At 39.6% G+C, this 25,364-nt stretch overlaps 3 protein-coding genes across 12 annotated transcripts in view; all 3 read right to left on the reverse strand.

Annotated features, from left to right (window-relative positions):
• The window catches only part of unkl (unk like zinc finger), a 38,519-nt gene extending 32,471 nt beyond the window's left edge, over window positions 1–6,048 (reverse strand). For 9 of the 10 annotated variants that reach the window (XM_078951715.1, XM_078951720.1, XM_078951718.1 and 6 more), the window contains exons 1-13: window positions 5,893–6,048; window positions 5,056–5,265; window positions 3,342–3,518; window positions 2,802–2,935; window positions 2,547–2,682; window positions 2,358–2,475; window positions 2,122–2,206; window positions 1,823–1,989; window positions 1,280–1,468; window positions 897–947; window positions 630–807; window positions 453–542; window positions 143–376 (exon numbers count right to left, since the gene is read on the reverse strand). In XM_078951715.1, coding sequence (XP_078807841.1) covers window positions 143–376; window positions 453–542; window positions 630–807; window positions 897–947; window positions 1,280–1,468; window positions 1,823–1,989; window positions 2,122–2,206; window positions 2,358–2,475; window positions 2,547–2,682; window positions 2,802–2,935; window positions 3,342–3,518; window positions 5,056–5,265; window positions 5,893–5,957 — 1,834 coding nt within the window. In that variant the 5' untranslated portion in view covers window positions 5,958–6,048. The remainder of the gene's footprint in view (window positions 1–142; window positions 377–452; window positions 543–629; window positions 808–896; window positions 948–1,279; window positions 1,469–1,822; window positions 1,990–2,121; window positions 2,207–2,357; window positions 2,476–2,546; window positions 2,683–2,801; window positions 2,936–3,341; window positions 3,519–5,055; window positions 5,266–5,892) is intronic. The other variant, XM_020705203.3, reaches the window with a different exon arrangement.
• A 4,256-nt stretch (window positions 6,049–10,304) lies between these two features.
• gper1 (G protein-coupled estrogen receptor 1) lies at window positions 10,305–11,661 on the reverse strand. Its single transcript, XM_004071332.5, has one exon. The coding sequence runs from the start codon at window positions 11,509–11,511 to the stop codon at window positions 10,447–10,449; it is 1,065 nt and encodes a 354-aa protein (XP_004071380.1). The 5' UTR covers window positions 11,512–11,661; the 3' UTR covers window positions 10,305–10,446.
• A 5,248-nt stretch (window positions 11,662–16,909) lies between these two features.
• On the reverse strand, window positions 16,910–23,537 carry gpr146 (G protein-coupled receptor 146). Its single transcript, XM_011478011.4, has 2 exons — window positions 23,156–23,537; window positions 16,910–20,223 (listed from the first exon to the last, which is right to left on the reverse strand). The coding sequence occupies exon 2, from the start codon at window positions 20,185–20,187 to the stop codon at window positions 19,186–19,188; it is 1,002 nt and encodes a 333-aa protein (XP_011476313.1). The 5' UTR covers window positions 20,188–20,223; window positions 23,156–23,537; the 3' UTR covers window positions 16,910–19,185.
• Window positions 23,538–25,364: the final 1,827 nt, after the last annotated feature.

Raw genomic sequence — 25,364 nt, forward strand, 5'->3', positions numbered from 1 at the left:
TTACAATAGTTAGAAAAAGGATTTTTTTAATGAAGAAAATCCTTTTACAATCTAAGTTGCATCTTACTTTGAATCTAAAGAATGTGGTTGATTATACTGCATTTACTTTTGTAAAACACTTTTAATGTCTGCTGCCGCTTACCCAGGGAATTCTGGGAAGAGGAGGTGGGTGTTCCCAGGAGGCCATGTTCCTGCTTGGTTAACATGGCGGCATGGTTTTGCTGAGACACTGCTCCAGACAGCAGCGACTGTGACAGCGACTGGGAGAGGGAGCTCAGCGGAGAGGTGGAAAGCGATGACGAGGAATTAAAAGAGGAGGACCTCGCCAGGGAGCCGGGAATGTTGACGGGAGCCGACCCACCCAGCACCCTTTGACCTACGAAGCAACGTCAAAGCGGCTGTCACCCGAGAGAAACTAAAAACATTTACCGGCACAATTTGGAATCTCTTACTTGAAAGTCCTAAACTGTTATCTTGCTCCTCTAACTCCTTATCAAGAGATGCAACGTTGATGTCGCTGAAATTGAGGTCTAAAGCAGAACCTGATGAGGAGACAAAAGAATCTTGACTTACACCTGAAAGCAGAACCTTTCTAAGCCTGTTAACCCTCGGGGTTAGCGTGCAGTTACCGATGACGGACTCCACCGTGTTGCTCCCTGGATAGAAAGGAGTGGCCTTTGCATTCATGGTGGATAAGGTGGTGGGTGAAGAACTATCGGATCCAATACTGGAGGCCAAACTTGATGTGATGCTGGACGTGAAGCTTGATGCCAACGGGTTCACAGCAGAAAATACAGTATTTTGCATCTAAAGAAAAAAGAAAATATATATATATGTAACTATTAAAGAACGTTTGACAAATACTGGGTTTACATTTTACAGATTTATGTACAAACCTGCTTATCTTGGTCCATTAATTTTTGCTCCGTCTGTCCCTTACACTTTATCTATAAACAACATTGGAAACGTCAGTAACTTTCTCCTTATATCCAGTCTATATGAAATAAAATACTATTTCTGGGTTCTTTTGTTGCCGTTCTGACATCTTTGCTCAGAAACTAGTTCAGGATTGAGCCGTTTTAGAAATTAAATCGAAAAATTAAAAAGTTAAATAACTGCACAGATCAGGGCAAATACAATGAATCACACAAAATGATCTAAAATCGAAAATATGTGATAGCATGAACTGATGACGGAAGAAAACAACATCAAATAAAATCAAATAAACTTTAAATAATGAATGGCAGTTGATCATCCTAATATTTGTGCGTCTGTATACCTGATCCTCACGTTCAAAGCCCGGAGCTTTGGGATAGTTAGACATCAGAGATGGAACACTGGATGAACTGGACTCTGAACATAAACTACTACTAGTTAGGGACACGGGCCTGCTGATGGATCCCACTGGGGAGAGCAAGCTTTCGCTTCCTGAGGATGTTGTTACTGTTGTATTATTTGAACATGAAACCTGAGAAAGACAAGTGCACACGATCCCATAAAAATGACGATCGGAACATTACAAGCTACATGTAGCCATCATTTAGGAATAGAAGCAACAATTGCGATACTATTGGTTTCAATGAGAGTCTGTGTGTTGTCTGTTTTGTGACAAAATGTGAAAAAAAACAACAACTAATAAATGGATAAGAAATGTAAGACAAACTGAAAGATGGTAACACAATGACAACAAATGAACCGAATCTCTGACTAAATTCTGGCTCAAACAGCTTCAAAAAACGGGCTCCCTCTTAGCTTTAACACCCACTTTGGTCAAAGAATTTTCATAATAAAAGCACTGATAGAGAAAGAGAAAAGAACCTACACTTCCTAGTTGTCCGTTGCTACTGCTTGTGTTGGTGGTGGAGTTTCCCCCACTGTTCCACTCACCAACTGGACCCTCTAAATACTGCTGAGAGCCCAGCTGGGCCTGTGAACCCGACTGTATGGCTGACAGCAATGAGTTCATTGTCTCCTCTGTGGAGGGAATTCCTGAAAACAGTCAAAATACAGACTACTAAGTGACTTGTATCTAAGTAAAAGACATTTTTAAACTAGTAAAATGTAAAAATGAAAATATCAAAGCAGAATTTTCGACACTTGCAACTAAAAGGATCGACTTACTTTCTACATGTGCAAATGCACAAAACGGCCCTCTGGGGCAGTATCCTGTTTGACGCATATCATTGCATTTGGTAGATTTGTAGATCTGCATGCAAAAACAAACCGATTATTTTTGAAGCATCCACTGGAAGGTTTTCAGCAACCGGGCGTCCCAAATTCCACAAGTTAAGTTCATTATTTCCTTCAGAAACGCACACAGCAAAGAGGTTGAGGAACCTTCAGAAAGTGTCTCTCACCTCTGGGTGAAACTGCTGTTCAGTGCGAGAGTGACAATACTGGCAACTGTCCCCACTGTCACACTTTGAGGGTTCACCCCATTCATCCCCGTGTTTCACGTTGGGACAAGGAGTTGACCTGCAGGTCAAAGGCTTTATTATGACCATAATGTTGACATTAACGTGTTCATTCTAAATGACAAAACTCACCTGTACTTGAACTTTCGTGGATTTCGCCTTCGATCCCTACTGTTGTGGTAGTGAGGACATGCATAGCCCTGTCTGCATAGTCTGGGGGGTTTGGTACACTGATCTGTCTTATAATTGGCTAAAACAAAGTTGGTATCTGCAAAAACAAGTCTTCATGTTAAATTCTTGTGACTTTTAGCATTGCTGCATATTTCATTGTTTTCTTATATAAGCTGAGCTTATTTTAGAAAAAATATTTATTCGGGGGTTGCCCACCTTGCCACCTGGGATCTTCAGTTAAAGTTTTCTCAATCATAGCTTGACTAGCGAGCACACCAGGTTGTAAATCAGGAATACCATCCCCAGATCCCAACTGACCATTCTGGAGGGCCTCTTGTGCTTGGATCTCTCTGTGAATACACACAAAAAGATAAGGAGATATTAGAAATAATAATAATAATAATAATAATGAGATTAATGTGTAAATCCAACCTTCATTAAAACACTTTAAACACTTTGAAAATATATTTTCTTTGTTTTATTAAAACAATTTCAATTATAATGTGCAAAATGTTAGAAAACCCAATCAAGATATCTCATCATAAAACATATGTTACATTATTATGTTGATACTTATTGGTGCAGAAAGACAAATCGGAAATTACAAATAGTAAAAGTCATGCTGGTGCAAAACTAATCCTGCACTGAAGATGATCTAAGGCTAAACTAGTTGCTGCAAATGCTGCATTGTGAGGTTTATGGGAGGAGAAGCTCAAAAATATAAAAGCAAAGGACAACAGCTGCTCCGCAGGTCACCTGATATCATAGACTGGAGGCCGGAGATCGTGTGGGCCGTGAGCAAAAGCACAGTGAAGGCCGTTCTTCACACAATGCCCTCGAGCATCTGTCTCGTGGATACAAGTCCCAGTCTTGTAATATCGTAGATGGTACTTGCGCTCGGTGTCGCCCGTGGTTCGGTGTAGATAAGGACAACTGCAGACACAAAAACTCAATTTTAGAAGATCTAAATAAAACAAAAAAAAAACTTATTCTGAAAATAAAATATTGCAGAAGTATAAGCTTCAAAAACATTTTAGACTGAAACTTCAGGAACAAACATTTAATTTAAATGCTTAATGATGAAATAATCAAAACCTTTAGCATATTTAATGAATAAAAGAAATTAAAATAAATTAGCTGAAATTTTAGGGAATTTAAAAAAAAAAATAAACCTAAAAAAAAAGAGCAAAAACTATTATATTGATCCATATTTTCAGGGCTCCTAACACCTCTTTTACACAAATAGGCCAGTAAGCTTCTTGAATAAAATCTGCCTTCCTTGAGCAGCAACAGTTGCTATGACAACGCATAAGGTCATGCAAAAATAGCCTTGATCAGCAGAGGAGAACTTTCAACGACTACAATAGTCACAACCTATTATTATGATTTCTGTAATAAATAACTCTTCAAACATTTGAATCATAGTTAATTAAGCAGTTTACAGATTGTGTTATAGTGTGTGATCACATTTCCTCTGCCAGCTCTCCTCTGTTTAGTCCAACAGAGGCTGAACAAAAAACTGCTTTAAACATGCCAAAGACCTTTAGCAATAGGTTTTTTTTATATTACATTACAAAACTTAGTCTACGACAGAGTATAAGGACCAAAATAAAAGAAAAAAAGTACAAATAAATGAGAATGAAGTTGTGAAAAGTTACAATATTACAAGTACAAGATCCCAAACTTATGCTTCAAAAGTTGGAATTTTACATAAATATAATTTTTTTATGAAATGTTATATTTAGCTTTCCAAATGTTTAAACAAAGACAATCAAACATTATCTGTTTAGTATATGTTGCAAACAATTCAGAGGAACAGGATGAACATCACTGTTCAAGAATATCACTGAATCTGCCTAATTGGGGGGGATGTACAACTTTATTTTCATTAAAATAAAATTTTACTTCCAACAAAGTAGACTTTTTTCCTTTCAAAATTATGAATTTTATAAATTATAAAATGATGACCTTTCTTTAATAATGGAACAATGTTATTTTCATTATATTTGGACTTTTTTCCTCGTACGGTAATTTTATGACTGTCTTTCTAAGAATTGTACAATTTTTTCTCGTGTAAAGGAAACACAACACGGATCAGTTATCGGAGAAGTGAATAATGCTTAAAACTAGCATGTCTTTAATTATTTACTAGATAATATTTATTTAATTTCAGCTGATGACAGATCTGCATACAAAACTTAAAACCTTCATTTAAAAAAATAAACAACCACACGCTTTCTAGGTTTATATACCTTTAAAACCTAACCACTATAGTATACTTCCAAAAAACACTCAAAAGCATGAACTATTCAATCAACAGAATTAAAGTCAGAAACTCAGTAAAGTTAGTGCCCCCAAAAAATGTCTTTATTTTGGTATTTCTGGTTCACGAGAAAGAAATCCCTCTATGACGTATTGGACTCCAGTTATATAGCACAACATATAGCACCAAATTTTGACCGGAACTTACTCATCTCCATCTGGACAAATGCCTGTAGTCTCGTCGTATTTCGTGCAGTACACGTCCGGGCTGTAGTTAAAGGTTCCGTCTCTTCTTCGGATGGGTCGCCTGCGTCGCTGGTTAAGAAAATGCCAATGAAAGCAGGTAAAGGGTCTGTGCTGAGTGCACTTGTGCTGGAGGAACAACGGACACTGCTCTGTCCTGAACTCCTTTAAGTACCTGAAACAAGCGGACAAAAACAACAACAAAAAGATGTTTAAGTTACCCGTACAACGTCTACACAGCAACAAACGAAACCAAAACAAAGAAGGAGTAATGGTGTCCTGCCGTAATGGTCGTGCTGAAGCAGCTCATTTTAGGTCACTGACGTTGGCTTGGTATTCTGAACACAAACTGCGCAAGAGTTTCCGCGTGCGCTCGTGAGAAACCCCGCAGCGTACGTCAGTAAAAATACGTAACAAGGGGGAACACAAAATAAGGCCGAGCTTTGCCACAAGCAGACTGATTAGCAGGATTCTTGCTAACCATGTAGCACAGCAAGCTATAAACACAAGGCAGGCGCCTCGGAACGATCTCTTCAGGCTTTTGAAGGGATTTTAAACGAGCCAAACTGCGAATGGTTAAGGAATTTCGCGATTTAACAGTTCCGAATATCTTGGTGTCCTTAGCAGTTGCTGTTGCTGTGTGTTGCGTTAGGGAGTCACAAAGCCAGGAAAAGCACCATGTTTTAACGCACTCGCAAGAGTTGAGGAATGTCAGAAATGCAAACGCGCCACGGCAGACGAGTAGCCAGTAATTTTTTAGCAACGAGCATTTCTGCCTTATTCGCGCGGCAGCGCTACTTACGTATAGTGGGTCGGTTTCTCAGTTTGAGGAGACGCATTGGCCGCCGTTTTCGAAACCGACGGCATTTTCAATCAAAACAATGATGTGCGCATGCGCGCAGATCTGTTGCTGGCGTGCAGGCACGTCCGCCTGCAAACAACAGCAACACACGGATGTTGTTGTAGAATGAGACACTTGCGCTATTTTCCTGCCCTGTTGACACCTGGCCTCTCACTAAAAACACATCATTTACATATATTTAGGCGGATATTCTTATTTCTTATTTCAAATTTGCTGTTGAATTTACGTTTGAACCATGTTTTGAAAATATTGATGCAATATGAGGTTTATTTGAAGTCAGTGGCAAAAATATTACATTATTAAATGTATATTAAATGCATTGATCAAACAATGTTGACAGCTAGTATTGTGCATATGCAAAAGGATTCAAACAGCAAGGAATAAGCCTAAGCAGCGCAGCAACAAGTGGTTACATCAATTCAAGGAGTAGGGCAGAAACATACGACTCCAATAAACCCTAATCTAAAAGTAAATTGAAACAAATATATAAAAACAGGGGAGTAAATGCAGAAAGATCTGATAATCTTTATAAAGTGAGCAGCATCATTACATTTTTTTAAATTTAAAATTAAAAGGTCACATTTTCAAAAGAGATGTGTTTTTTTAAAAGATTTATTCATTTTTTATTTGTGTTTATGTGTATGCATGCATTTGTGTCTGAGTGTCCGTGGTCTCCTATGTTTGTGAATTCCTTTCAGTTATATAGATTTTGTCATTATCTCACAAACTTTTTTAGTCTGAACTTTTATTTAGAATCCACTGATTCCAAATAAAAGCCAGACTTTTTAGGCGTCTTTCATATTTTCATTTGTCATAAATGTTGATAATTTGAGAAATGCTTCTGGATAAAAAAACAAACAAAAAACAAATCTACTTTTAAAGTCATTTTACCTTAAGATGACATGTTGGTTGCTGCCAAACACTTCATAGCATCTACTAAATTATTTTGTGTAAATCTCCAATCCTTTTTTTTGTTTTGCCTCTGTATCTGGCAGGCTAATTCGTTCTACACAGCCTCTCTTCTTCCCTGCAGGGGTTTTTAATGTACAAATGCAATTATATGTCTAATCCATTATTTAACTGCAAAGGTCCACTGAGTGCACAGTTTTATTACTATACATAAGCCCTGGCTTATCCAGTTGTAATTACTTTAACACGTACAGAACATTCGGTTTACATTCAGACAATTTCCATCATCTTTCTCACATAACACACAAAATATGAAAACGTCTCACCTTTTAAGAAATGCTTTCGCTTTATCTTGTTTTTCAGACTGGAGGACTGTCATGACCGACAAGAGTTATTCAAACACAGCAATTTTGTATATCCCTTAGTATTCACCTATTAATTCACTTTATTTTAGAACTGTATCCTTTTTCTTATTTTTTTTATTTTTACAACGATTCTATTCTGTTTTCTTGCAGATCTAGATCTTTTCTGTTTTCTTTTTTTCCTTCTTGGTACTGAACATGGCAGGGGTAAAAGTCACACCCTTTTTCCTTTTCATGACGTGAGTCGGCGCAGACCCTTTAACCCTACTCAGTAGTCTCAGCTGTTCCCACAATTCACCGTGGAGCTTTCCTCACTGCATGTCACAGGAGTGTGTGCAGATGTGTGTGCATGTCAGGATGTAAAGACACAGCGTCTCGTCTGTAGCTGAACACTTGAACGTGGACAACGCCATTCATGCCCATGAATGTGGCAGCAAACGTTGCAATATCCCTCTTGTCTTTTTGTCTTTGCCACGGAGCCATGTGCTGCTTGGAGACAACTTTGCATATTTAAAAAAGTGTAATAAATTCATGCATGTATTACAATTTCACAGCCAGTGATGAGACTTAGGTTTCTGGGTTTTTTGACTAAAATCTCCAAAATAAAGGACTTATAGCCTAACAATCAAAAGTACTTTTTGTTTCCATGCAGCAAGCCGCTGGTAAACAAACCATCTGACAACCCTAGGCTCAGCTTTCCCAGGATGGCTACAGCTGGAATAACATTTATTTTTGTGCTTTTCCCAGTCAAGTTATTATCTCTGGCCGTCTCAAAGACAAGACTCAGAAGCTGGCAAAACAGAAACTGCTCTAACGTCTCCACAATCTGCCCCAGCATAGGTGGGATTCCTTTATTTGTCTTTGGTGTCTTCAACATTTCATATGCATAGGCATTTCTCATGATACTGTTTTTTAGGACAATGCAACTTGCACAGAGACATGTTAAATGATGCAGAACTACATGCAGGTTCAATAAGACGAAGGAACAAACACATCTGAAGCCTCAAAATTGCTTCTACTTGTAGCTTGATGCAATAAATTAAACCTTATTGAGCGTATTTCTTCTAAGAGAGTAATTAATTATGAACAAGTGGTTAAAGAGGTGGAATATGAGAGGCCTGCAAAGAGATCATGAGTCATTGGTTAAAATATGGAGCCATTATAGAGCCATTTTCTGTTTGATGTATTGAAGTATTGATTTACATAAAGGGCTCAGCCTCTTAATGAAAAAAAAAAAGGCAGGGAAACAGGCCACACATGAGTAAATAAAGTATGAAATAAATGAAATACAATAAATAATTAAATGTTAAGCCTTAATGGCTCATTACAGTTGTCAGATGTGAACCGTCGCTGTTCTTTGTTGCACACTTTACAATAAACCAATGCAGCAGCTTCAGGCTGTCAAAGATGAAGAATATGTTTATTCCTTCCTCTCAGTACACCTGCTTTGTCACTTGACAGCTACTGAGAGGAAATGACAAAGGGGTGATTTTCTGCAAATCGGAATAATCTTTAAATAGGCGCTTGCAATAATGCATGCACACACCTGCGTTCTTTTTGATTATTCTTACACACGTTGCATGCACACGTGGCATTTAAAAGTGTTCTCTTTTCTTTTTAAAACTGCACAAAAAAGATTTCTGTGTCATTTCCTTAGGGTCAGATGGATACAGCTGATGAATTATTTAATGTTGAAACATTTTAATGCAAGTGTGGAAATGACAGCAAGACAGAAAGGGTAAAAAAGATTAAACAAAGGGAAATTGACTTTAAAAAGTTATTGTAAAATTGTGCAAAGCTGCAGTAGAAAATTACATCCAGAAAAGTTACAAACTTAAATAAAACGATTAAATAAAACAAACCTATATTTATATATAAGTATTTGTACAACATTTTTTTTGGAGTACATTCAATGAAGTTTTAACTTTTCAACTAAATGACACTGACCACTTTTCCCCCCCTTTAATTTTTTTTAAATCAGCGCATCGTTTTCCTGAGTGCTTCACGTTGATTAATATACCATTATGACCTGTAAACTTTTTCTAAACAAATAAAGAAAGTGACAGGCAAATGTGCCATTTTTTCTTCAAACAACATTCGTTTGCATCTGAACTGAATTCTTGACATTTCAACTGACAATAGTATAAATAAGTAAAAAAAACCTTTACGTTGTTTTTTTCTTTTCTTTTTTTGAATGGCCAACTTTATGAATTTACAAAAATTATCATGTTTTTCACTGATTTTGAAAAGCACAATTAGAGCAGAAAAATAGATTTTTACTTTTTTTAATCAAAACAAGATACTGAATTTACTTGCAGATCTAATTACAAAAAAGGTTTCTGAACCACAATTACCTTTAATGATGAGTAAAGAAACTATGGTTTAATTTTTTCATTAGAATTCTGAGAGGAACGTCTAAATAATTAAGATTTATAAGAACAAATATAAAAGGCAAAACAAATTTGAGTGCATTTCAGAGAAAAAAGGGAAGAATATATTGGTGACTTTTTAGATTTACGGTAAAAAAAAAAATCCAAGTTTAGTTTGTAATTATGAAAATGAAACACAAGCCCCCATAATCCTATGTGATACCAAATTAATGCTTGTTTATTTTTTATCTTAAAACTTATGGAGACATTTATGTTTCAACTTAAAAAAAATAATTAAATCATTTTAAGACTTTTTTTATGCTTTTACTTTTAAAATTCTTTGACCCACTCCACTACTTAGCCACACTGGTAACTTAAAAATACAGATGAACAGATACATATAAATTCATTCATTCATTTTTTCATTCATTCATCTTCTAAACCCGTTTTGTCCATTTCAGGGTCACATGGCTGCCGGAGCCTATCCCGGCTACTCATGGGCAAAGGCAGAGACATCCTGTCGCCAGTCTGTTGCAGGACCACAAATCACACACTCATGCACACTGACACTCACACCTAGGAACAATTTAGAGTAACCAATTAACCTATGAATCATGTCTTTGGATGGTGGGAGGAAAATAAATTTAAAATAAAAAAAGCAAAATGGAACTTTGCATTTCCAAACCTATACTGAAGACATGAAATTCTTTGGGGTCATTCCTTCTTTTTGTTCCGTCGTCGGGTAGATTAGATCAACTTCTGCATGAAGGATAGCAGGAAAACAGCTGGAGGGAAAATATTCAAGAATGACATGAAGAAGGCAGAACCTATGGCTTCATGGAAAGTGTTTGCTGTCACACTTCAGACACTTTGCTTCGGACTGAGAGGTGTAAATCAAGGCTGTGGTGGCAAAAGCGGTTTACCAAAGACCAGCTGGCGTTTTGCTTAATGAAGAGGCGCAGTTTGTCCCTGAAGGTTTCGCCAAGAAAGCTGTAGATAATGGGGTTGAGACAGCTGTTGGAGAAAGCTGCCAGGTTGACAATGTGCCCCGTGAGGGGGTAGTCATGCCACAGGGTGACGGCAGTCCTCTGCGATGAGTCCGCTTTACCCTGCAGCAACTGGATGCTGATGAAGACGTTTTCTGGCAGCCAGCAGATGAAGAAGACGAGTACCACGACCACGATCATGCGCAGAGCTTTCTGCCGGCGCGGCCACAGTCCATGGTGCTTCTGGGCCTTCATGAGGATTCGCCCAATCAGGGAGTAGCACAAGCCGATGATGGTGAATGGCACCAAAAAGCCGATGGTTACCTCAAGCCACTGGATCTCGTAGACGTTGGCGAAGCAGAAGTGCAGCTCACCCCTGTGCTGCGTCTGCACGATGGTGAACGGGAGAAGCGTGGCCAGAATGGCAGCCATCCAAATGAGACCACAGCTGAGCTTTGCATGCTGCATGGTCCTCAGTGGGCTGCTGTTCATGGAGCTCGCCAGGGCCACGTATCTGTCAAAGCTCATCCAGGTGAGGAAGAAGATGCTGCTGTACATGTTGACCTGCAGGAAGAGGGACATGAAGGTGCAGAGGACCGCGTAGTCGTAATATTTCTCGTTCAGATTGAAAACCTCAATGAGGGAATCCGCCACCAGGATGAGGTCTGCTACAGCGAGGTTCACAAAGTAGACATCAGGGATGGTCATCTTCTCTCTGTGGTTCAGGTTCACCACCAGTATCAAGATGTTGCCAATAAATCCAATGGGAAAGAGGAGGATGGTGTACAGGCAGGACAGGAAAAGACCAGCTATGTAAGACTGGTACTTGTCTGAGATTTCACTCAGATCTGTGCAGTTGAATGCATCTGAAGTGTTCAGTGGTTCTGTGGTGTTGTCACGTATCCACATCAAAGCAGGAGTCTGCCGTTCCATGCCAACTGCGGTGGGCCCGTCTCAAAGGAGCCACGTGTACATCAAACGTAGCTCCTACATCACTGAGCCATGTAAGTCCCCAGTTTAGTCTCTTGGAAAGGAGGCTCATTTATCCTGCAGGCACATGTTGACAGAAGTCAGGTGACGAGAGTCCTTGACCCCATCGCAACATCAGGTTCCATCTGCCTGTACATTATTGATGCAAAGCAGAAGCCCCTCCATGTCTTCAAAGCGCCTGCGGCCTTCGCTGAGTCACGTTTTTCTTTTTTTTTTCTTTTAATTTGTGCCCCTGAGATTAGAGGGCGCCGGTTTTGAGTCATCCAATTGGAGGGCTGCTTTGTCTCTCCAAACACGTGAATCTTTATGCAGTGAGAGATGCTATTGCTGTGACACCTGAGCTGCGGAGTCAAGAGGAGGAGAGAACACGACACAAAAATATCATTAGAGGAAGAGGCTAAAAAAACATATTTTTTCATTCTGATAGTGTTTGTTCGGCTCCCCCAGTATTGTTTTTTTTTTTAAGCTTCTATAAGGCCACTTTAATCACATCTTTTACAAGGAGGAAAGTGGATAGCAGCTATAAGGACACATTAACATTCAAGCTTCAGACTTAAACAGATGCATTGAAATCCTCCTTCAAAATCCACAGATAACCAAAGCACACTCCAACTGGTTTTGGCAAGAATGAATCATTATTCATGAAAAAGTTGAACAACTTTGTTTATTTTAAAAGCAGAGCACTTAAAATTCGAAATTTACAGATAAAATTCCACACACGTTTTTGGCTCAGTGGATGTGGCCTTTAGCAGACGTTTATAATCTTTATGGTTATATTTTCATTAGAAGACATCCTCTGCAATATTCATGCAGCTCTAAAATAAAAGTGCACTGCAATCATTTAAGATGTGTGCATTGAATATTAGAACACAAGGGTGAATACATTTTAGTAGGCAAAAAACTGAACAATAATGCTTGATAATTTACTTGAAAAATATCAACTTATAAGTAAAAAAAAACAGCACAAACCCTTGTAGAAAAAAATAGTTCATGAACTTGTTTTACAAGCAATATCCAAGTAAGGACATGAATTACCCATCAAATAATGTGTAAAAACATAGTGTTTGAAAATTTTGCATTTTTTCCATCACGGACAGTGAAAACTAAAATTGCAGATAAGCTCTCACATGTGTGTTACAGAAAATAAGAGTGAGACTATGACATAGCATGCAACTGTATTTTCACAAAAAAAGGGGAAAAAAACACAATATTTGAAGAAACAACAGTGTCAGGATCAACAGTTGTACTCACGTTGAGTCTGGAATTTATTGCTCCTTCATGCTCGTCTGGTGCGGTCGAGGAGCTGTAAATCCCACGTCCAAACTTCCGCTTCTGCACCACCTGCTGCTTGGTCCAGCCCCGTCTTTGGATGCGAGGAGGGTGGAGATGCAGAAATCCAAGGGACAATCTCTCACTGAAGCTTTCTCACCCTCATAAGATCATAGGCCTCCATTTCTTTTATTTTCTTTTATCTATTTTCTTTTATTTATTTTTATTTTGCAGTTCAGGCAGGAACTTAAGTAAGTGCTGATTTTGAAGCAAAAGTGTGGACAGCAAATAAATGCAGTCTGGAGTTCCCCCTGTCAAGGCTGGGTCACCATGGAAACCACTCATATTTTTTACACTATTCGTTCACCCAGATTGTCAAGCTTTCAGCCTTAAGGATCATGTAAACAGAATGATTTGACACTGTTTTTGTAACAAATTCATTCCATCTGGACGTGATCGTCACCTGCAGCACTTCTATCATCAGCATTTATATTCATCTTAGGATAATAAAAAGACAAAGCTGTGACTTCAGTTTGAACTTTGGCCAGAAAAAAAAGAGCAGGTGTCTTACTTCAAGGTAAAGGGTAAAGATTTTGTCTACATTGCGTGTGCAGACGTGTTCAGACTGCAGGGGAGTCAGATAGTAGCCGCAAAACCAGATTATTAAAAACAAGTCTGCTACAGTGAAGGTCTCAATAAAGATGTATTATACCGATGGAATACATTCTGTTGTCATCATATGTCTCAGCCCTCTGCAGTATCAGATTTATGTTTCATAGGAATAAAGTGTTTTTTTTAAAGGAAACAAGCAAAATATCACCCTCCCATAACAGGAAGAATCTTGGTTTTACCTCTAAGGACAGAATGTGACTCCGAGAAGTCACTTCATTATAAGACAGCCAAAGGCTACTGAGAAGCGAAGACCGTGCTTTGAAAGCGCCTGGAGGTATGGAGTTGTGACTTCTGTGGTAAGTCCTGTGCAAAGCATCAGAATGACAGCTTTTTTCTTTCTTTTTTTTCAGTGTAAGTTGCAGCACTGGCAGGTTTCTTCACACAGGAAATGGGGAAATATTATTCTCAGAAATGGCAGCTATCTGAGTGCAATGCAGGGCTTTGGATTTAGCATCAACAGATTCTGAAATGAGCAATGTTTGTGTCCTTGCCTTGCGTTACTGTTAACTATAGAATCATTGTTGTGACAAAACTCACTGGATTAGTCGGTGTAAAATTCTGTTCAGATAGTTTTGTGTCTTAAAAGGAAGACCAAGCAGATGTTTTATCTGAAAGTGATGAGTGCTAATGAGTTGATTTTTGACATTTTATTTAAGTAGGTTTTTCTATAAACACGTGAAAAAACATTTTCTTATCATTTAGAGTGACGGCCATAATGCAAAGTTAAAATATATCCTTTAAGCAGAAAAGAGAAGATAGCAAATAAATAATTATTGTAATATTTAGTTCAATAAATTGTAAAAATGGGATGATATTCACCATAATTGATTACAGTTTTTCTCAGTCGCTTTAGTACAATTCTCAGATCAGAATTGAAGTTTGCAAATACGTGTGTGCATTTCTCAAAACAATTTGTACAAACAGCAAAACACTATGGATTTCTTGCAAAAGCCTGTAACTTGCTCAAAATCTTTAGTTTATCTCTCAAAACTAAGTCTTTATGTCATTGAACATGTCAGTGCCATCAGAATGTCAAGTCCTTGTGTCACTGTCTACGAACAAAACAGTCAAATTACTTAGTCATGTTGTCAATATAACTTTGTACTTTAGAGGGAGGTTCTGATGTAAACTATGGCTAAAGTTTTGATGACAATTATTGTAAAATGTAAGTTACACCTTTTTTGTTTGATTGCAAGAGAGTGGACAAGATTCACATTTACACTTTTATTGTTCATATTGTAATTTGTTGACAGACCATGTCATACCAACATAGAAAAAACCACTGCAAACAGTAACACAAAGGGAAAAAAAAGATAGGAACAATATTCTGTACAACAGTACAGGCAGTGCAGTAGGAATTGGTGTGGTCTTCCTACACCTCTTGTCGTTCCTGTATGTTAGGACACAAATTCTCATCCACATCACAGTGAATATCCTCTCTTGCAATCCAGCGAATATGTTTGTCACATCATGACAACTTGGTCAACCATTTTGCAGTTAATGACTTATACGATGAACAAATGACTTGGTGTTTTGAGGAGTAAGATTTTTGCACAGTGAACTATATAACACATTTTGATCAACATGACATGAACAATTGATAATGTAGCAAAGAGCAGAGAATTGTACATAATCATTTGCATGGATGTACCAAAGCAATTGCAACTTGTTCAAAGAAGTGAGAAACTGCTTATATGATGTGCACAAGGGACATCATGATGTGAAGATTGAACAAATAGTTTTGGGAATTTCATTCTGATCTGAGAATTGTACAAAAGCGACTGAGAAAAACTGTTATTCAGCTTCAAACCATCAAGACGAGAATGGAGTGTAGTTCTTAATTTTGACCACAAGATGGCGATCTAGTAAAGAAAGTGAACCATGTTTGGAAAGCACAAAATGTGAATTTATCGCACAGAAATTTAAGTTAAAGAAATAAACTGAATATAAACTGAATGTCGGCTTAGTACCTTTAAAAATGCAATGTTATATATCTGACATAAAATTCTTGTTTGATAAACAATCAAACAGGGTCAGACTCAGCATGATTGTTTTTTTTCCTTCTTTTTATTAAACCTTGTGCTATTCTGAATTGTTAAAACTAATTAGTAAAATTGATTGAGTATTGGAGGAAACACTTTCTCTATAGGGGGACGTTTGTGTGCAGATCATCGTCTGCCTCCACTTCCTCCTGCAGGTTGCTGTTGTCTCCTGCATCCACAACCCCAAACTCTGATAGAACTTCCTGTCAGTGTCTAGCTCCACTCCTCTGCTTCCAGACCAGTTTCTGACTGTCAGGCAGAGATTTCGACATTTTTATTTTCTTCTTCCTCTCTATGGAGGAAAAGCAAAAAAAAAAAAAATGGACAGGCGTGTCAGGAAAGAGAACTTGGGTTGATCCACTTGTTTCCCCCTGGAGCTGAAGTGGCACTGTGGTTCAAAGATGAAAAGCTCTGCCCTGAAGCAGATTTTATGAAGGATTGTAACAGAATATTTTAAAAGCAACAATTCAAACTGTTTCCTTATGATTTTTTCCTTCAAATATAGTTCATAGTTCATTTTAAAGGCCTTTGTTTTAGGTTTTCTGGAACAAAAACAGGAACCTGTTCAGTCTTGACACTTTACAGAACAATTTTTCCCCGTGTTAAGAAAAACAACGGCGGTCTGAGGTTATGTGTGAAATGTTCCCGACAGCCAAACAAAACCGATGAAAGTGAGAGCAGCATGTTCCCTCTTCATAGGTGGTCTGCCGCTGACCCTCCTGTTGCTGGAACGCCAGGAACCGCATGAAGGCCTAATGCAGCACATTAAAAATCGTGCTATATCAGCATTCCTTCATCACAAGACTGCAGCCAGTAGAGACTGATGAGGACTTCTGCACTGAAAGATGAAGACAAACTAGAAAAACAAGTCGATTGAAATGGTTTATGTTGTGTTCAAACCCTAAAATCCACAACTTTTAGTAAAATTTTCTTAGAAAACCCTAAATGAGTGACATCAGCTGGATGTTTGTGAATGGACAGTATTTCCCTACACCTTACCTGATTGTGCAGAACTTCACCTGACCTGATTTTTGTTGCCTTCCCAGGTTTTTACACCTCTCGTGGAGCTGTGAAACCCTGATGCAACACTGGTTTTAATTGGGAAAAGCAGCACTCTTTGTCTGCCATGCCCAAAGAGACAAAAAAAAAAAAACAATTCCCAGAATGTGTGGAATGCTGCAGTTTTCCCCACCGCTGTGGTAAAAGCTCCTTCCACGCACGCTGGCATCCGTCCGTCTTGGCGCTCGCCTGACATCTTGCCCAGACCTGAGCGGGGTTAGAAGTCCAAACCCTGAATATTAAAAATGTTTGGGGGGAATAAAACAAAGCTATGATGAAAGATAGTCGACATCCGTGTGTTAGTTGTTTTTTTTTTTAATCAGGCTTAGACTCAGCTGACAGTACATTAAAGGGTTTCTCTCCAAAAATACTGTATTTTTTTTAATAGAGCATAAGATTTTTAAGAAATTCTCTCAGAAACAATATTTACATTTTTTTATACAGAACTCTTGTATGCAAACAAAAAAAGGCATCACTTCTAACACAGATTTTAAGTTCAGTCACTGCAAGAAGGTAGGAGATAATGTGAGGAAACCCTTGGAAGCAGACAAACGGGGGGATGCCTTCGTCTCAAGGTGGAATTTTGTGCAGCAGCTCCACTTCACAAAGCTTCCATATCACACAGATGACAGGAAAGCAGAATCAAATGTCACACAACGATCAGTCACTTTCATGAAACTGAGCTTTCTGCATAAGTGCCTTAAGGATGATCAGTTCAGAGCTTAAAATGCTCATAAAACCTGTTCTTCACATTTGTTTTGTTCAAACTGAGATTGATGCAGCTTAGCTCAAACGGTCGATTTTTATTTTCTAAATGTTCAAGTGGGCATTTGGACTTCGGTCTGAGCTCAATGATTAACTCTGTCAGGGGCTTTTGAGGGAAAGAGGATGCTGCGTTTGGAAATGTAAACAGCCCGAGCAGAACGCTTCCTCCAGAGGAAATAATGATGCTGTCCTGCAAAAATTAAACTCATTCGCTTTCAGATTTGGAAAAAAAAAAATTAGAAAAATGAACATTCGTAAAGCAAACAAAGAAAAGAAAAAAAGGAATGTGCACGAGGGCTTTGTCTTCAGATTGGCAATAATAAATAAGGATCAAATTAGTCTTTGTGACTTTAAAGCATAAAGACTGAATCATTTATATTTGGAAACATAAATTAAACTCATCTGCAGTTGTTTCTTATTGGGGTTTTACACCACTAACACCTGCAAAAATGCCCCATCTGCCAGGTTTACGTTGACACAATATTGAGGAAAACGGCCCTTTTGATCAAAAATCATCATTTTCATGCAGTGACAGATTGTGCAATGTATCATTAACATGTTGTAAATCTGCTGAAAAAGCTCATTTGTTACTTTGATGCATGTGAGCAGCATTAGAGTTCCTGCATGGAACAGCGCTGATACCAGGCGTTTGTTATGCTTTCAGATTTCCACGCAGGATTTGGACCTCAAGGCGGAATATTTCCACCAGACAAAGCCCCCCCGACCCCTCAGGTGCTCGTGAGATGAGAGGCCTGTCCGTGCCTCCGCCGCCGCCGCCGCCTCAGGGCCTCACAGTAGAGTCTTTGTGGAGGCGGCTGCTCCTGCGTCAGCTTCTCCACGCACACTTTCTTCATCAGTTTAAAACAACTTAACAAGGTCCCACCCTGGGCTGTCAGCTCTGCTTAACGGGTGGATCTAAGCTGCTTATGATTAAAAGCTCATGTTTTTCAGCAGAAATCGTAAGAGGTACACCGGTTATGTCTGAACCCTGAATACAATCTTTGTTTTGGTTTCAAAGTGGGGGGAAAAAAAATGTACCTTGTGTTGGAGTTTGGCCTCACGACGGCCCCTAACTTCAGAGATTTCGCTTTTTTACACGTCATGTAAAGAACCACCAATGAATTGCTTTCAACTTTCATAAAATATTTTTTAAAAACTTCGGATCTCCACGTATTTTGGTGAGCCAGAACTGAACTGAATGGAATATTTTGACCCACATTTCCAGTTTGGAAGGAGAATGGAGGCAGAAAGTCATGAAGGTTCAGCAGCTAAACATCAACAACATCCATCAATACAAGACAATCAAGTGCTCAGATAAAGGAAATGAAAACCAAGCAAAAAAATGGTTGATTTTTCACTTGATATTTAAAAAAAAATGTGTCGTTGCTTGTGGGGCGACTTCTGCTGTCACTCCAAGACTTTGATGGCAGAACCTGCAAACTAGCTTTTGACAGATAGATTGCTTTTTTGTTCTGGTTTGAGTGGACTCTTACAGAAGTCCACTCTGATGATTGGAGGATTTTACACACTTTACAACCTCTGAACCAGAAGGCGAAGTGTGTTGGTTGAGAGCTTTATACGCTGACACAAAAAAAAGAAAGAAAAAAAAGCAGCACTTAGTGGTTTTGCTTGGTTGATCCCTGTCACTGCAAAGCTCCACAGATCAGATGAAGATCTGGAAAGTGACAGGAAATTCCACAGTTTGCTATGTCGCTCTTAACACAGTCCAGAGCGTGGAGGAAGCCCAGCCTGGCTCTGTGGAGGGGATAAGTGCTGGCTGTGCTGAGAGTTGGGAGTGGAAGCTGTGATCTCACGTCACTACTTGCTGCACCGCTGAGTGTTCGTGAGGGCAGGACTGGTCTCTAAAGTGCAGCCTCCTGAGCAGCCGCTGAAGCTTGCCGGAGAAGTTTTTGTTCATCTGTCTGTACATGAGTGGCGTGGCAAAGCTGCTGGAGAACGCCAGCAGCTTCGCCACGCATCTGACAAAATTGTACGTCGGAAAGTAATGTGCACGGCTGATAAATCCGGGTACGACAGCCACGGTGTGCACCAAAAGGGTCATGTAGTATGGGGTCCACAGGACAAACTGCACGCAGACGGAGGCCAGCAGCAGCCGGTGTATAGACGGGTCCAGGCGGGCCGACTCCTGATCCAGCGGCGTGGACTCCTTCCTGATGCGCAGGATGAGCACAAAGGCGTAGAGTACAGCCAGAGCTGGGACAACATAGCCGATGAACATCATGATGGCGTCCGCCGCCTCCTTGTTCTGCATTTTGGAGCATTCCACCATCTTCGCCGAGATGTGATTGCACACGTAGAACAGCAGCGACGAGAAGCTGGTCAGCACGGCGCCCCCCCAGATGAAACCGCACACGTGCTTGGTGTTGTACACGCTGGACATGTACGTGCGCGGCAGCGCTCGCTCGATGTAGTAGTCCAAACTGAGAAGTGTGGTGGAGTACATGATGACCAGAGACGAGATGTTGAAGAGGATGAGCAGCGTGATGTAGACCTCGTTGTTGTAATCCCACACGTGCCATCGGGTGAAGGTGGAGCTCAGCAGCTCCATGGGCGCCACCAGGTTGAGCACGAGACCCGCGATGGCCATGTTGACAAAATACACGTCCGGCATGGTCAAGGACACCTTGTTGGAGAGGTTCACCACCACCAGCAGCACGTTGTAGCACAGCCCCAAAGGGAAGCACACCAGGAGGTAGATGAGGGACAAGACTGACAGGATGAGGCCAAAGTCCCTGCAGAGCTGGAGGTCCACGCTGGTATCTGTCTCATTGTAAAGCATGCAGATCCACATCGCTGGGCTCTGAAACTACAACTTTCAACAGATGAGCTGCGGGAGGACAGATGAGAGATAAGCGTTAGCTTATTAAGATCACAGAAAATGTTTCAGGCTCTGCAAAAAAAAAAAAAAAAAGAGCAGAAAAAAGCCCCACAAGCCATTCTGCTTTGGGTAAAACTGTTAATTTCCCTTCACTGCATCTGACTGCCTGAAAACAAACGACAAACAATGAGCTTCATTTGCCCGCTCTGCCTCCAAACTCCACCGTTTTTTTCCCCCCACTGGCAAGAGAAAGTATGGCTATTGTTCTGTGGGAGAATACAAGACTGTATTTGTTTGACATGGTGGAAAGCTCGTCCTTCGGTCCTCTGCGTCTGTCTGCATCCGTCACGGTCACATGCGAGCACACCGCCACCGCCTGTTCAATGCCGGAGCTTATCTTTATTATAAGGCCCCAGAATGAAGTGGCACACCTCAGAGGCAGATGCATTCTGCTGAGCTACTGCAGCGTTAGCAAGACTGAGCATGCAGCCATACAGAAATATTAATAAGTAAAGTTCCAGGAAAAGGTTAAGGACGCAGATATGAAGTGGGGGTGGGGGGGGTTTCGAGTAAAGATTTCCTTAATTCAGTGTTTCACTTCCTCTGTCATGATTTAAACAGACATCAGCTCAAGTTGAGGCTGTCTGGCTGGCGATCAAATAAATATTACACAATCTAGAAGGAGATTTTCCCCCAAAGTATGAAGACGGAGTTTTGTTTTTAAGAGGAAAGAGTAATTATACAAGAAAAGGGGGAACATTCCTCTGTTCACTTACGTAATCCCACTACCAAGTTTTGGCCTCCAGCCACAGACAGACATACACTTCACGTCTCTGTCCCTGATCACAGTACACTGTAACTGTAATGAGCCTCCAGAGCGGGCCGCCTGGCAGAGCTTAGGTCAGTCAGGAGGAAGAAAGTGTAGGGTTACAGTCTTTAAAAAAAAAAAAAAAAATCACAACAGGAGGTGGTCTGGGCAGTTCTATGGTGAACGTGACTGTCTTGTGTTTCACTGACATGTTTAAAAGCTAAGCCGTCCTTTTCAATGAGTCTATACCTTGTTTATGTTAGAATAATAACCCTAACCAAACTGTTTAAGTAGTAAAAACATAAATCAACGTGATTTTTAATTGGGGAAACCAAATCCAAGACTTTGACGAGGATCCCCCCGGCCTTCAAATCACAGGGAAGTTGGGGATAATTAAAGGGCAAATGTGGCGAGATGCCACCTGCTGGTTACCTTTTCATTACCCCAGTGGCTCAAACAGCAACTTCAATTAGCTTCTAGATCTCCTAAAAACTGTTCTTTGACCTTCATTTTCCCACTTCAGAAACAAGACGTTTGCAAGATTTGATGCATACATAAATAAATACATTTGTATATATAAATGTGGTACTTTTTCGAGTTTCAGTGCCATCTCTTAAAGTAATGTTCTCCAGAAGTTTAACCCACTTTTGAAATGAATAGCCGCTTTTAAAAGTGGGTTAATTAATTGTGCTAACAATTATTATCCCACGACCTACGTCTCCGATGCAGCCCGGCGAGGATTTAAAGGCGAGAAGGAACCAGAAGAACTGACGAGAAGTCTTTGTCTGGTTCTTCGTGGGACATTAATGTTTCTGGAAAAGCTCCCTCTGAACTTAGCCATGTCAAAAGCGGTTAAGTTAAATATTCCCAGAGGGGGAGGCCCTGCCTCAGCAAGCTTCGGCCCCCACCGACGACAAACCTCCTGACGGTGACGCCAACATGCTTGACGTCTCAATGTTTTGAAGCCAGATCTCCCAGACTGATGGGAAGAGTGTGACATACTCGGCCCACACCCGCTTATGTCCTTACTGGAATTTCCAGGGCCTTCACAGAAGGTCCTGGATGATGTCACATGATTCTTCTACTCCACAGAGACAATCCATTACTACAGGAAGAGAATAAGATTACGTGATTCCCTTTAATGTGCCGCAGTGTCAGAGGCCAGGACAGCCTGTGTTTGACTTGCAAAACACAGATCTTGTTACAAGCTAAAGTACATACATGCAAGTCCTGTTAAACATTACATGAGGAAGAAAAAAGCTGCTGCTCAACGGCGGACATTTGCCTTCCTCGTAAACTTTGATTAAACGCTGGTCGACCACAGGTCACGGTCAGTCTCAGCGACCTCTTCAGCTCCTCTCAGGCGACAAGCTTGACTGTGACCGGCACCAACAAAGTCACAGTTCAATGGTCAGCACAAAGCAGGCTTACTGATTCTAAGCCAGGCCCATGCATGCCCACCTCTCTTTGGTCACATGGGTGACATTGACAGCAAAGCTTTGCAAAAGTGCAAAGCTACATTTTTTTTTTAGGAACATTTCAGTCAGGAAGCACTGATGCACCAGCATTAGAGAGCAATGTACCATTTAAAATGATCAAAATAACATGTATTTAGTTGCTGGCTACAACAAAGGCAGGAAATGTTATGGAAAATAAGTCTTTTCTACTTATCAATCAAAATGTATTTGTTTTTTGCACATCAAATTGTTTACAGTAAACTTGCACTCTGCGTGACATATCATATGTGGGCGTTCCCCCCCCCCCCCTAAGAGACTGTATTTCTTTGTTTTTGCTCTTGTGAGGAAACCTTTACTGAGACACAAACATCTCCAGGTGTTATTTTCCAAACTGCAGGCGGTTTTTTGGCATCGTGTTAACCTTCAAAACGTAAAAAAAGTGCAAAAAACATTAATATTTGTGCGCATAGTGCCTCAAAACCCGACTAAACCTCTGCAAGGACTTCTACTCACTTTCCGATGAAGACTGATGATTTTAAGATAAAAAGCCTTTTTTCTCCAGCACCTACCTAGCCACCCCCAGCCCGGTTAAACTGCTTTTCTTTTACTTTCGCTCAGGTTTACTTTACGGACTGAAAAAAGCTACTTTCGTGTTAGCGAGAGTTTAAAAACTCACCACAAACGACTGGCTTTGGATCCGTGACAAACCTAAGGAGGCATGGGGTTAGGATGTAGCATTTCCACTGGCATGTTTTAGTCGTTTCGGGGGGAAATTAAATGAAAAGAAAGAATAAAAAATGTCCTCTTCGTTGTGCACGAGCTCTCAAACCGTTACAGAGAGTGGGAAGCGCGAGCAGAATCGCTTTAGCGGATTTTTCTTGGGTCGCTCTTCATCTGTCAACGCGTCGTGCGAGGCATGGACTGAAAAGGGGCCGACCGTTACTGACTTTACTACTGCCGGAGTGCTGCTGAGCCCTACAGTGTGTACACACGTGACCCTCCCCCACAGCCTGCTCGGCTCGGTCCCCTTTCTCCTGCAGCGCTGAGGTCACGGACCCGAAAAGCCGTTCTCTACTCTGATTGGATGATGCTCAAAATGGGCGGAGCGTGAGGGAGATCGAGGGAAGAGGAAAACAAAAGACAAAACTGGTCTTTTTAGGAATGAATTAAACACGCGGAGAGAACAGGAAGGAAGTTTCTTATCTTGTTTTCATGAAAATAGTGGCAGACAGACTTGCTTTGAAAATATTCACATTAGATTTAAATATTACCAGTAAAAATCTTTTTTTTTTAAATATATATTTTTTAAAGACAATTGCATGAATTCTAACCCTAAAAACTATTTCAAACAATTTTTAAAATTCAAAACTTCAATTAATCCAAAATAAAATAACATTGAAAAAATCAATAAACACTAGGTCACAGTTTAATCAGGAACAAGGCTCTGATTGGGTGGGTGTTTATGATTTGGGCGCCTGTTTGCAAGGGCATATGCAGGTTTGATTAGAGCCACAGGTAAAGGTAGCCTCAGATTCACTTGCCTCGGGTGACTTGCTTGGCATGGTGTTAGATTTAAAACACAAAGCTGGGGCAATTATGGAGAGAAGAAGGAGGTAGGCTCTCTTTTGAGTATACTCATAAAGTAAGGATTAATTTTGACCTACAGAATTGACAAATTGCAGCTTTAGTTGTGATGGAAATGAAAGATTTGGCAATAGAAAAGTATTTTTTGTTGTAAAAGGAATCAGAGTGGATATCTTCACTGAAAATTACAGAAAGGTCTTGTTAGATAAAAAAAAGGCTGTAATTGATTTTGAAGTTTGAAATAAAAATATGATGATTTTAGAGTTTAAAGAAACTACGTATCTTAGATTTCTTATAACATAACAAACTCTTCATGTGTGAAACAATGGTGGTCACTTAGATAAAATGAAAATACTTTTATTAAAGATAATGCACCAAATTTGAGTTTTTTAATCTTCATTTTACTGTTAAAAGCATGAATTTAAAAACAAAACAAATACAATCTACAGAGCTTTATTTTAGTTTCTCTTCTACTGAGTAAATTTTAAATTTGCATTTTCTATCTGTTAACCTTTGAAAATCCCATTTAGTTATTACACAATGATATTGAAATGTGCAACAAGGAAACACAGGTCTTAAACAGAACCCATTAATCTATTTCAAGTAATTTTCATTATCTAAACTACAAAAAAAAAGGAAGATTAAGTTTATTGCGTAGAATTAATACCAATAGCCTGGCTGTTTTTCTGTGTACTGGATTACTTTATGACATGACAAAAATAGACAGATGTTATAAAAGAAGTTATAAAATATCATAATTTGGCTAACTTCTTTAAGGAAAGCTTCAAAATAACCACTCATTTTTCTTATCACTGATTTAATGTTTTTTCGTCTGACTTTGAAGACAGGCAGGCTAAAACCTGCCAATCCTAGGCCCATTTTCTTTTTTTTTTTTTTTTTACATGTTCTTGTTATTCCAAATTTTTTGAAGATATTTTTGTATTAAACTGACTAATCAGATTACAGGCAATAAAAAGAATGTTTTCTCTCTTTGAACATTCAAAATGGTTGATTGACAGACCCAAGCCCGCTTTCAAGTGGTAGGAATGGACTTTCAACATGCTTACTCTTGATTGAGAGCGGTTTTCATAGAAATGTTGACTCAGACCAATCACTGCTACTGACGTCAGCTGGTTCCAACATGGCGGCGTCCATTTCACAAAAAAATGGCGACTGAATTAACTTTATGAATTTGGGGCTGGACAAGGTATTTTCTACCAGTAACGTCACACTCACTTGGTTTGGTTCTCATATAGTTACTGTATGACACCAACAAACAGAATGAAATGTAAAACTTGCAT

This window comes from Oryzias latipes, chromosome 8, assembly GCF_053564925.1.
Source record: "Oryzias latipes strain Hd-rR chromosome 8, Olatipes_Hd-rR_3.1".
NCBI lineage: Eukaryota > Metazoa > Chordata > Actinopteri > Beloniformes > Adrianichthyidae > Oryzias > Oryzias latipes.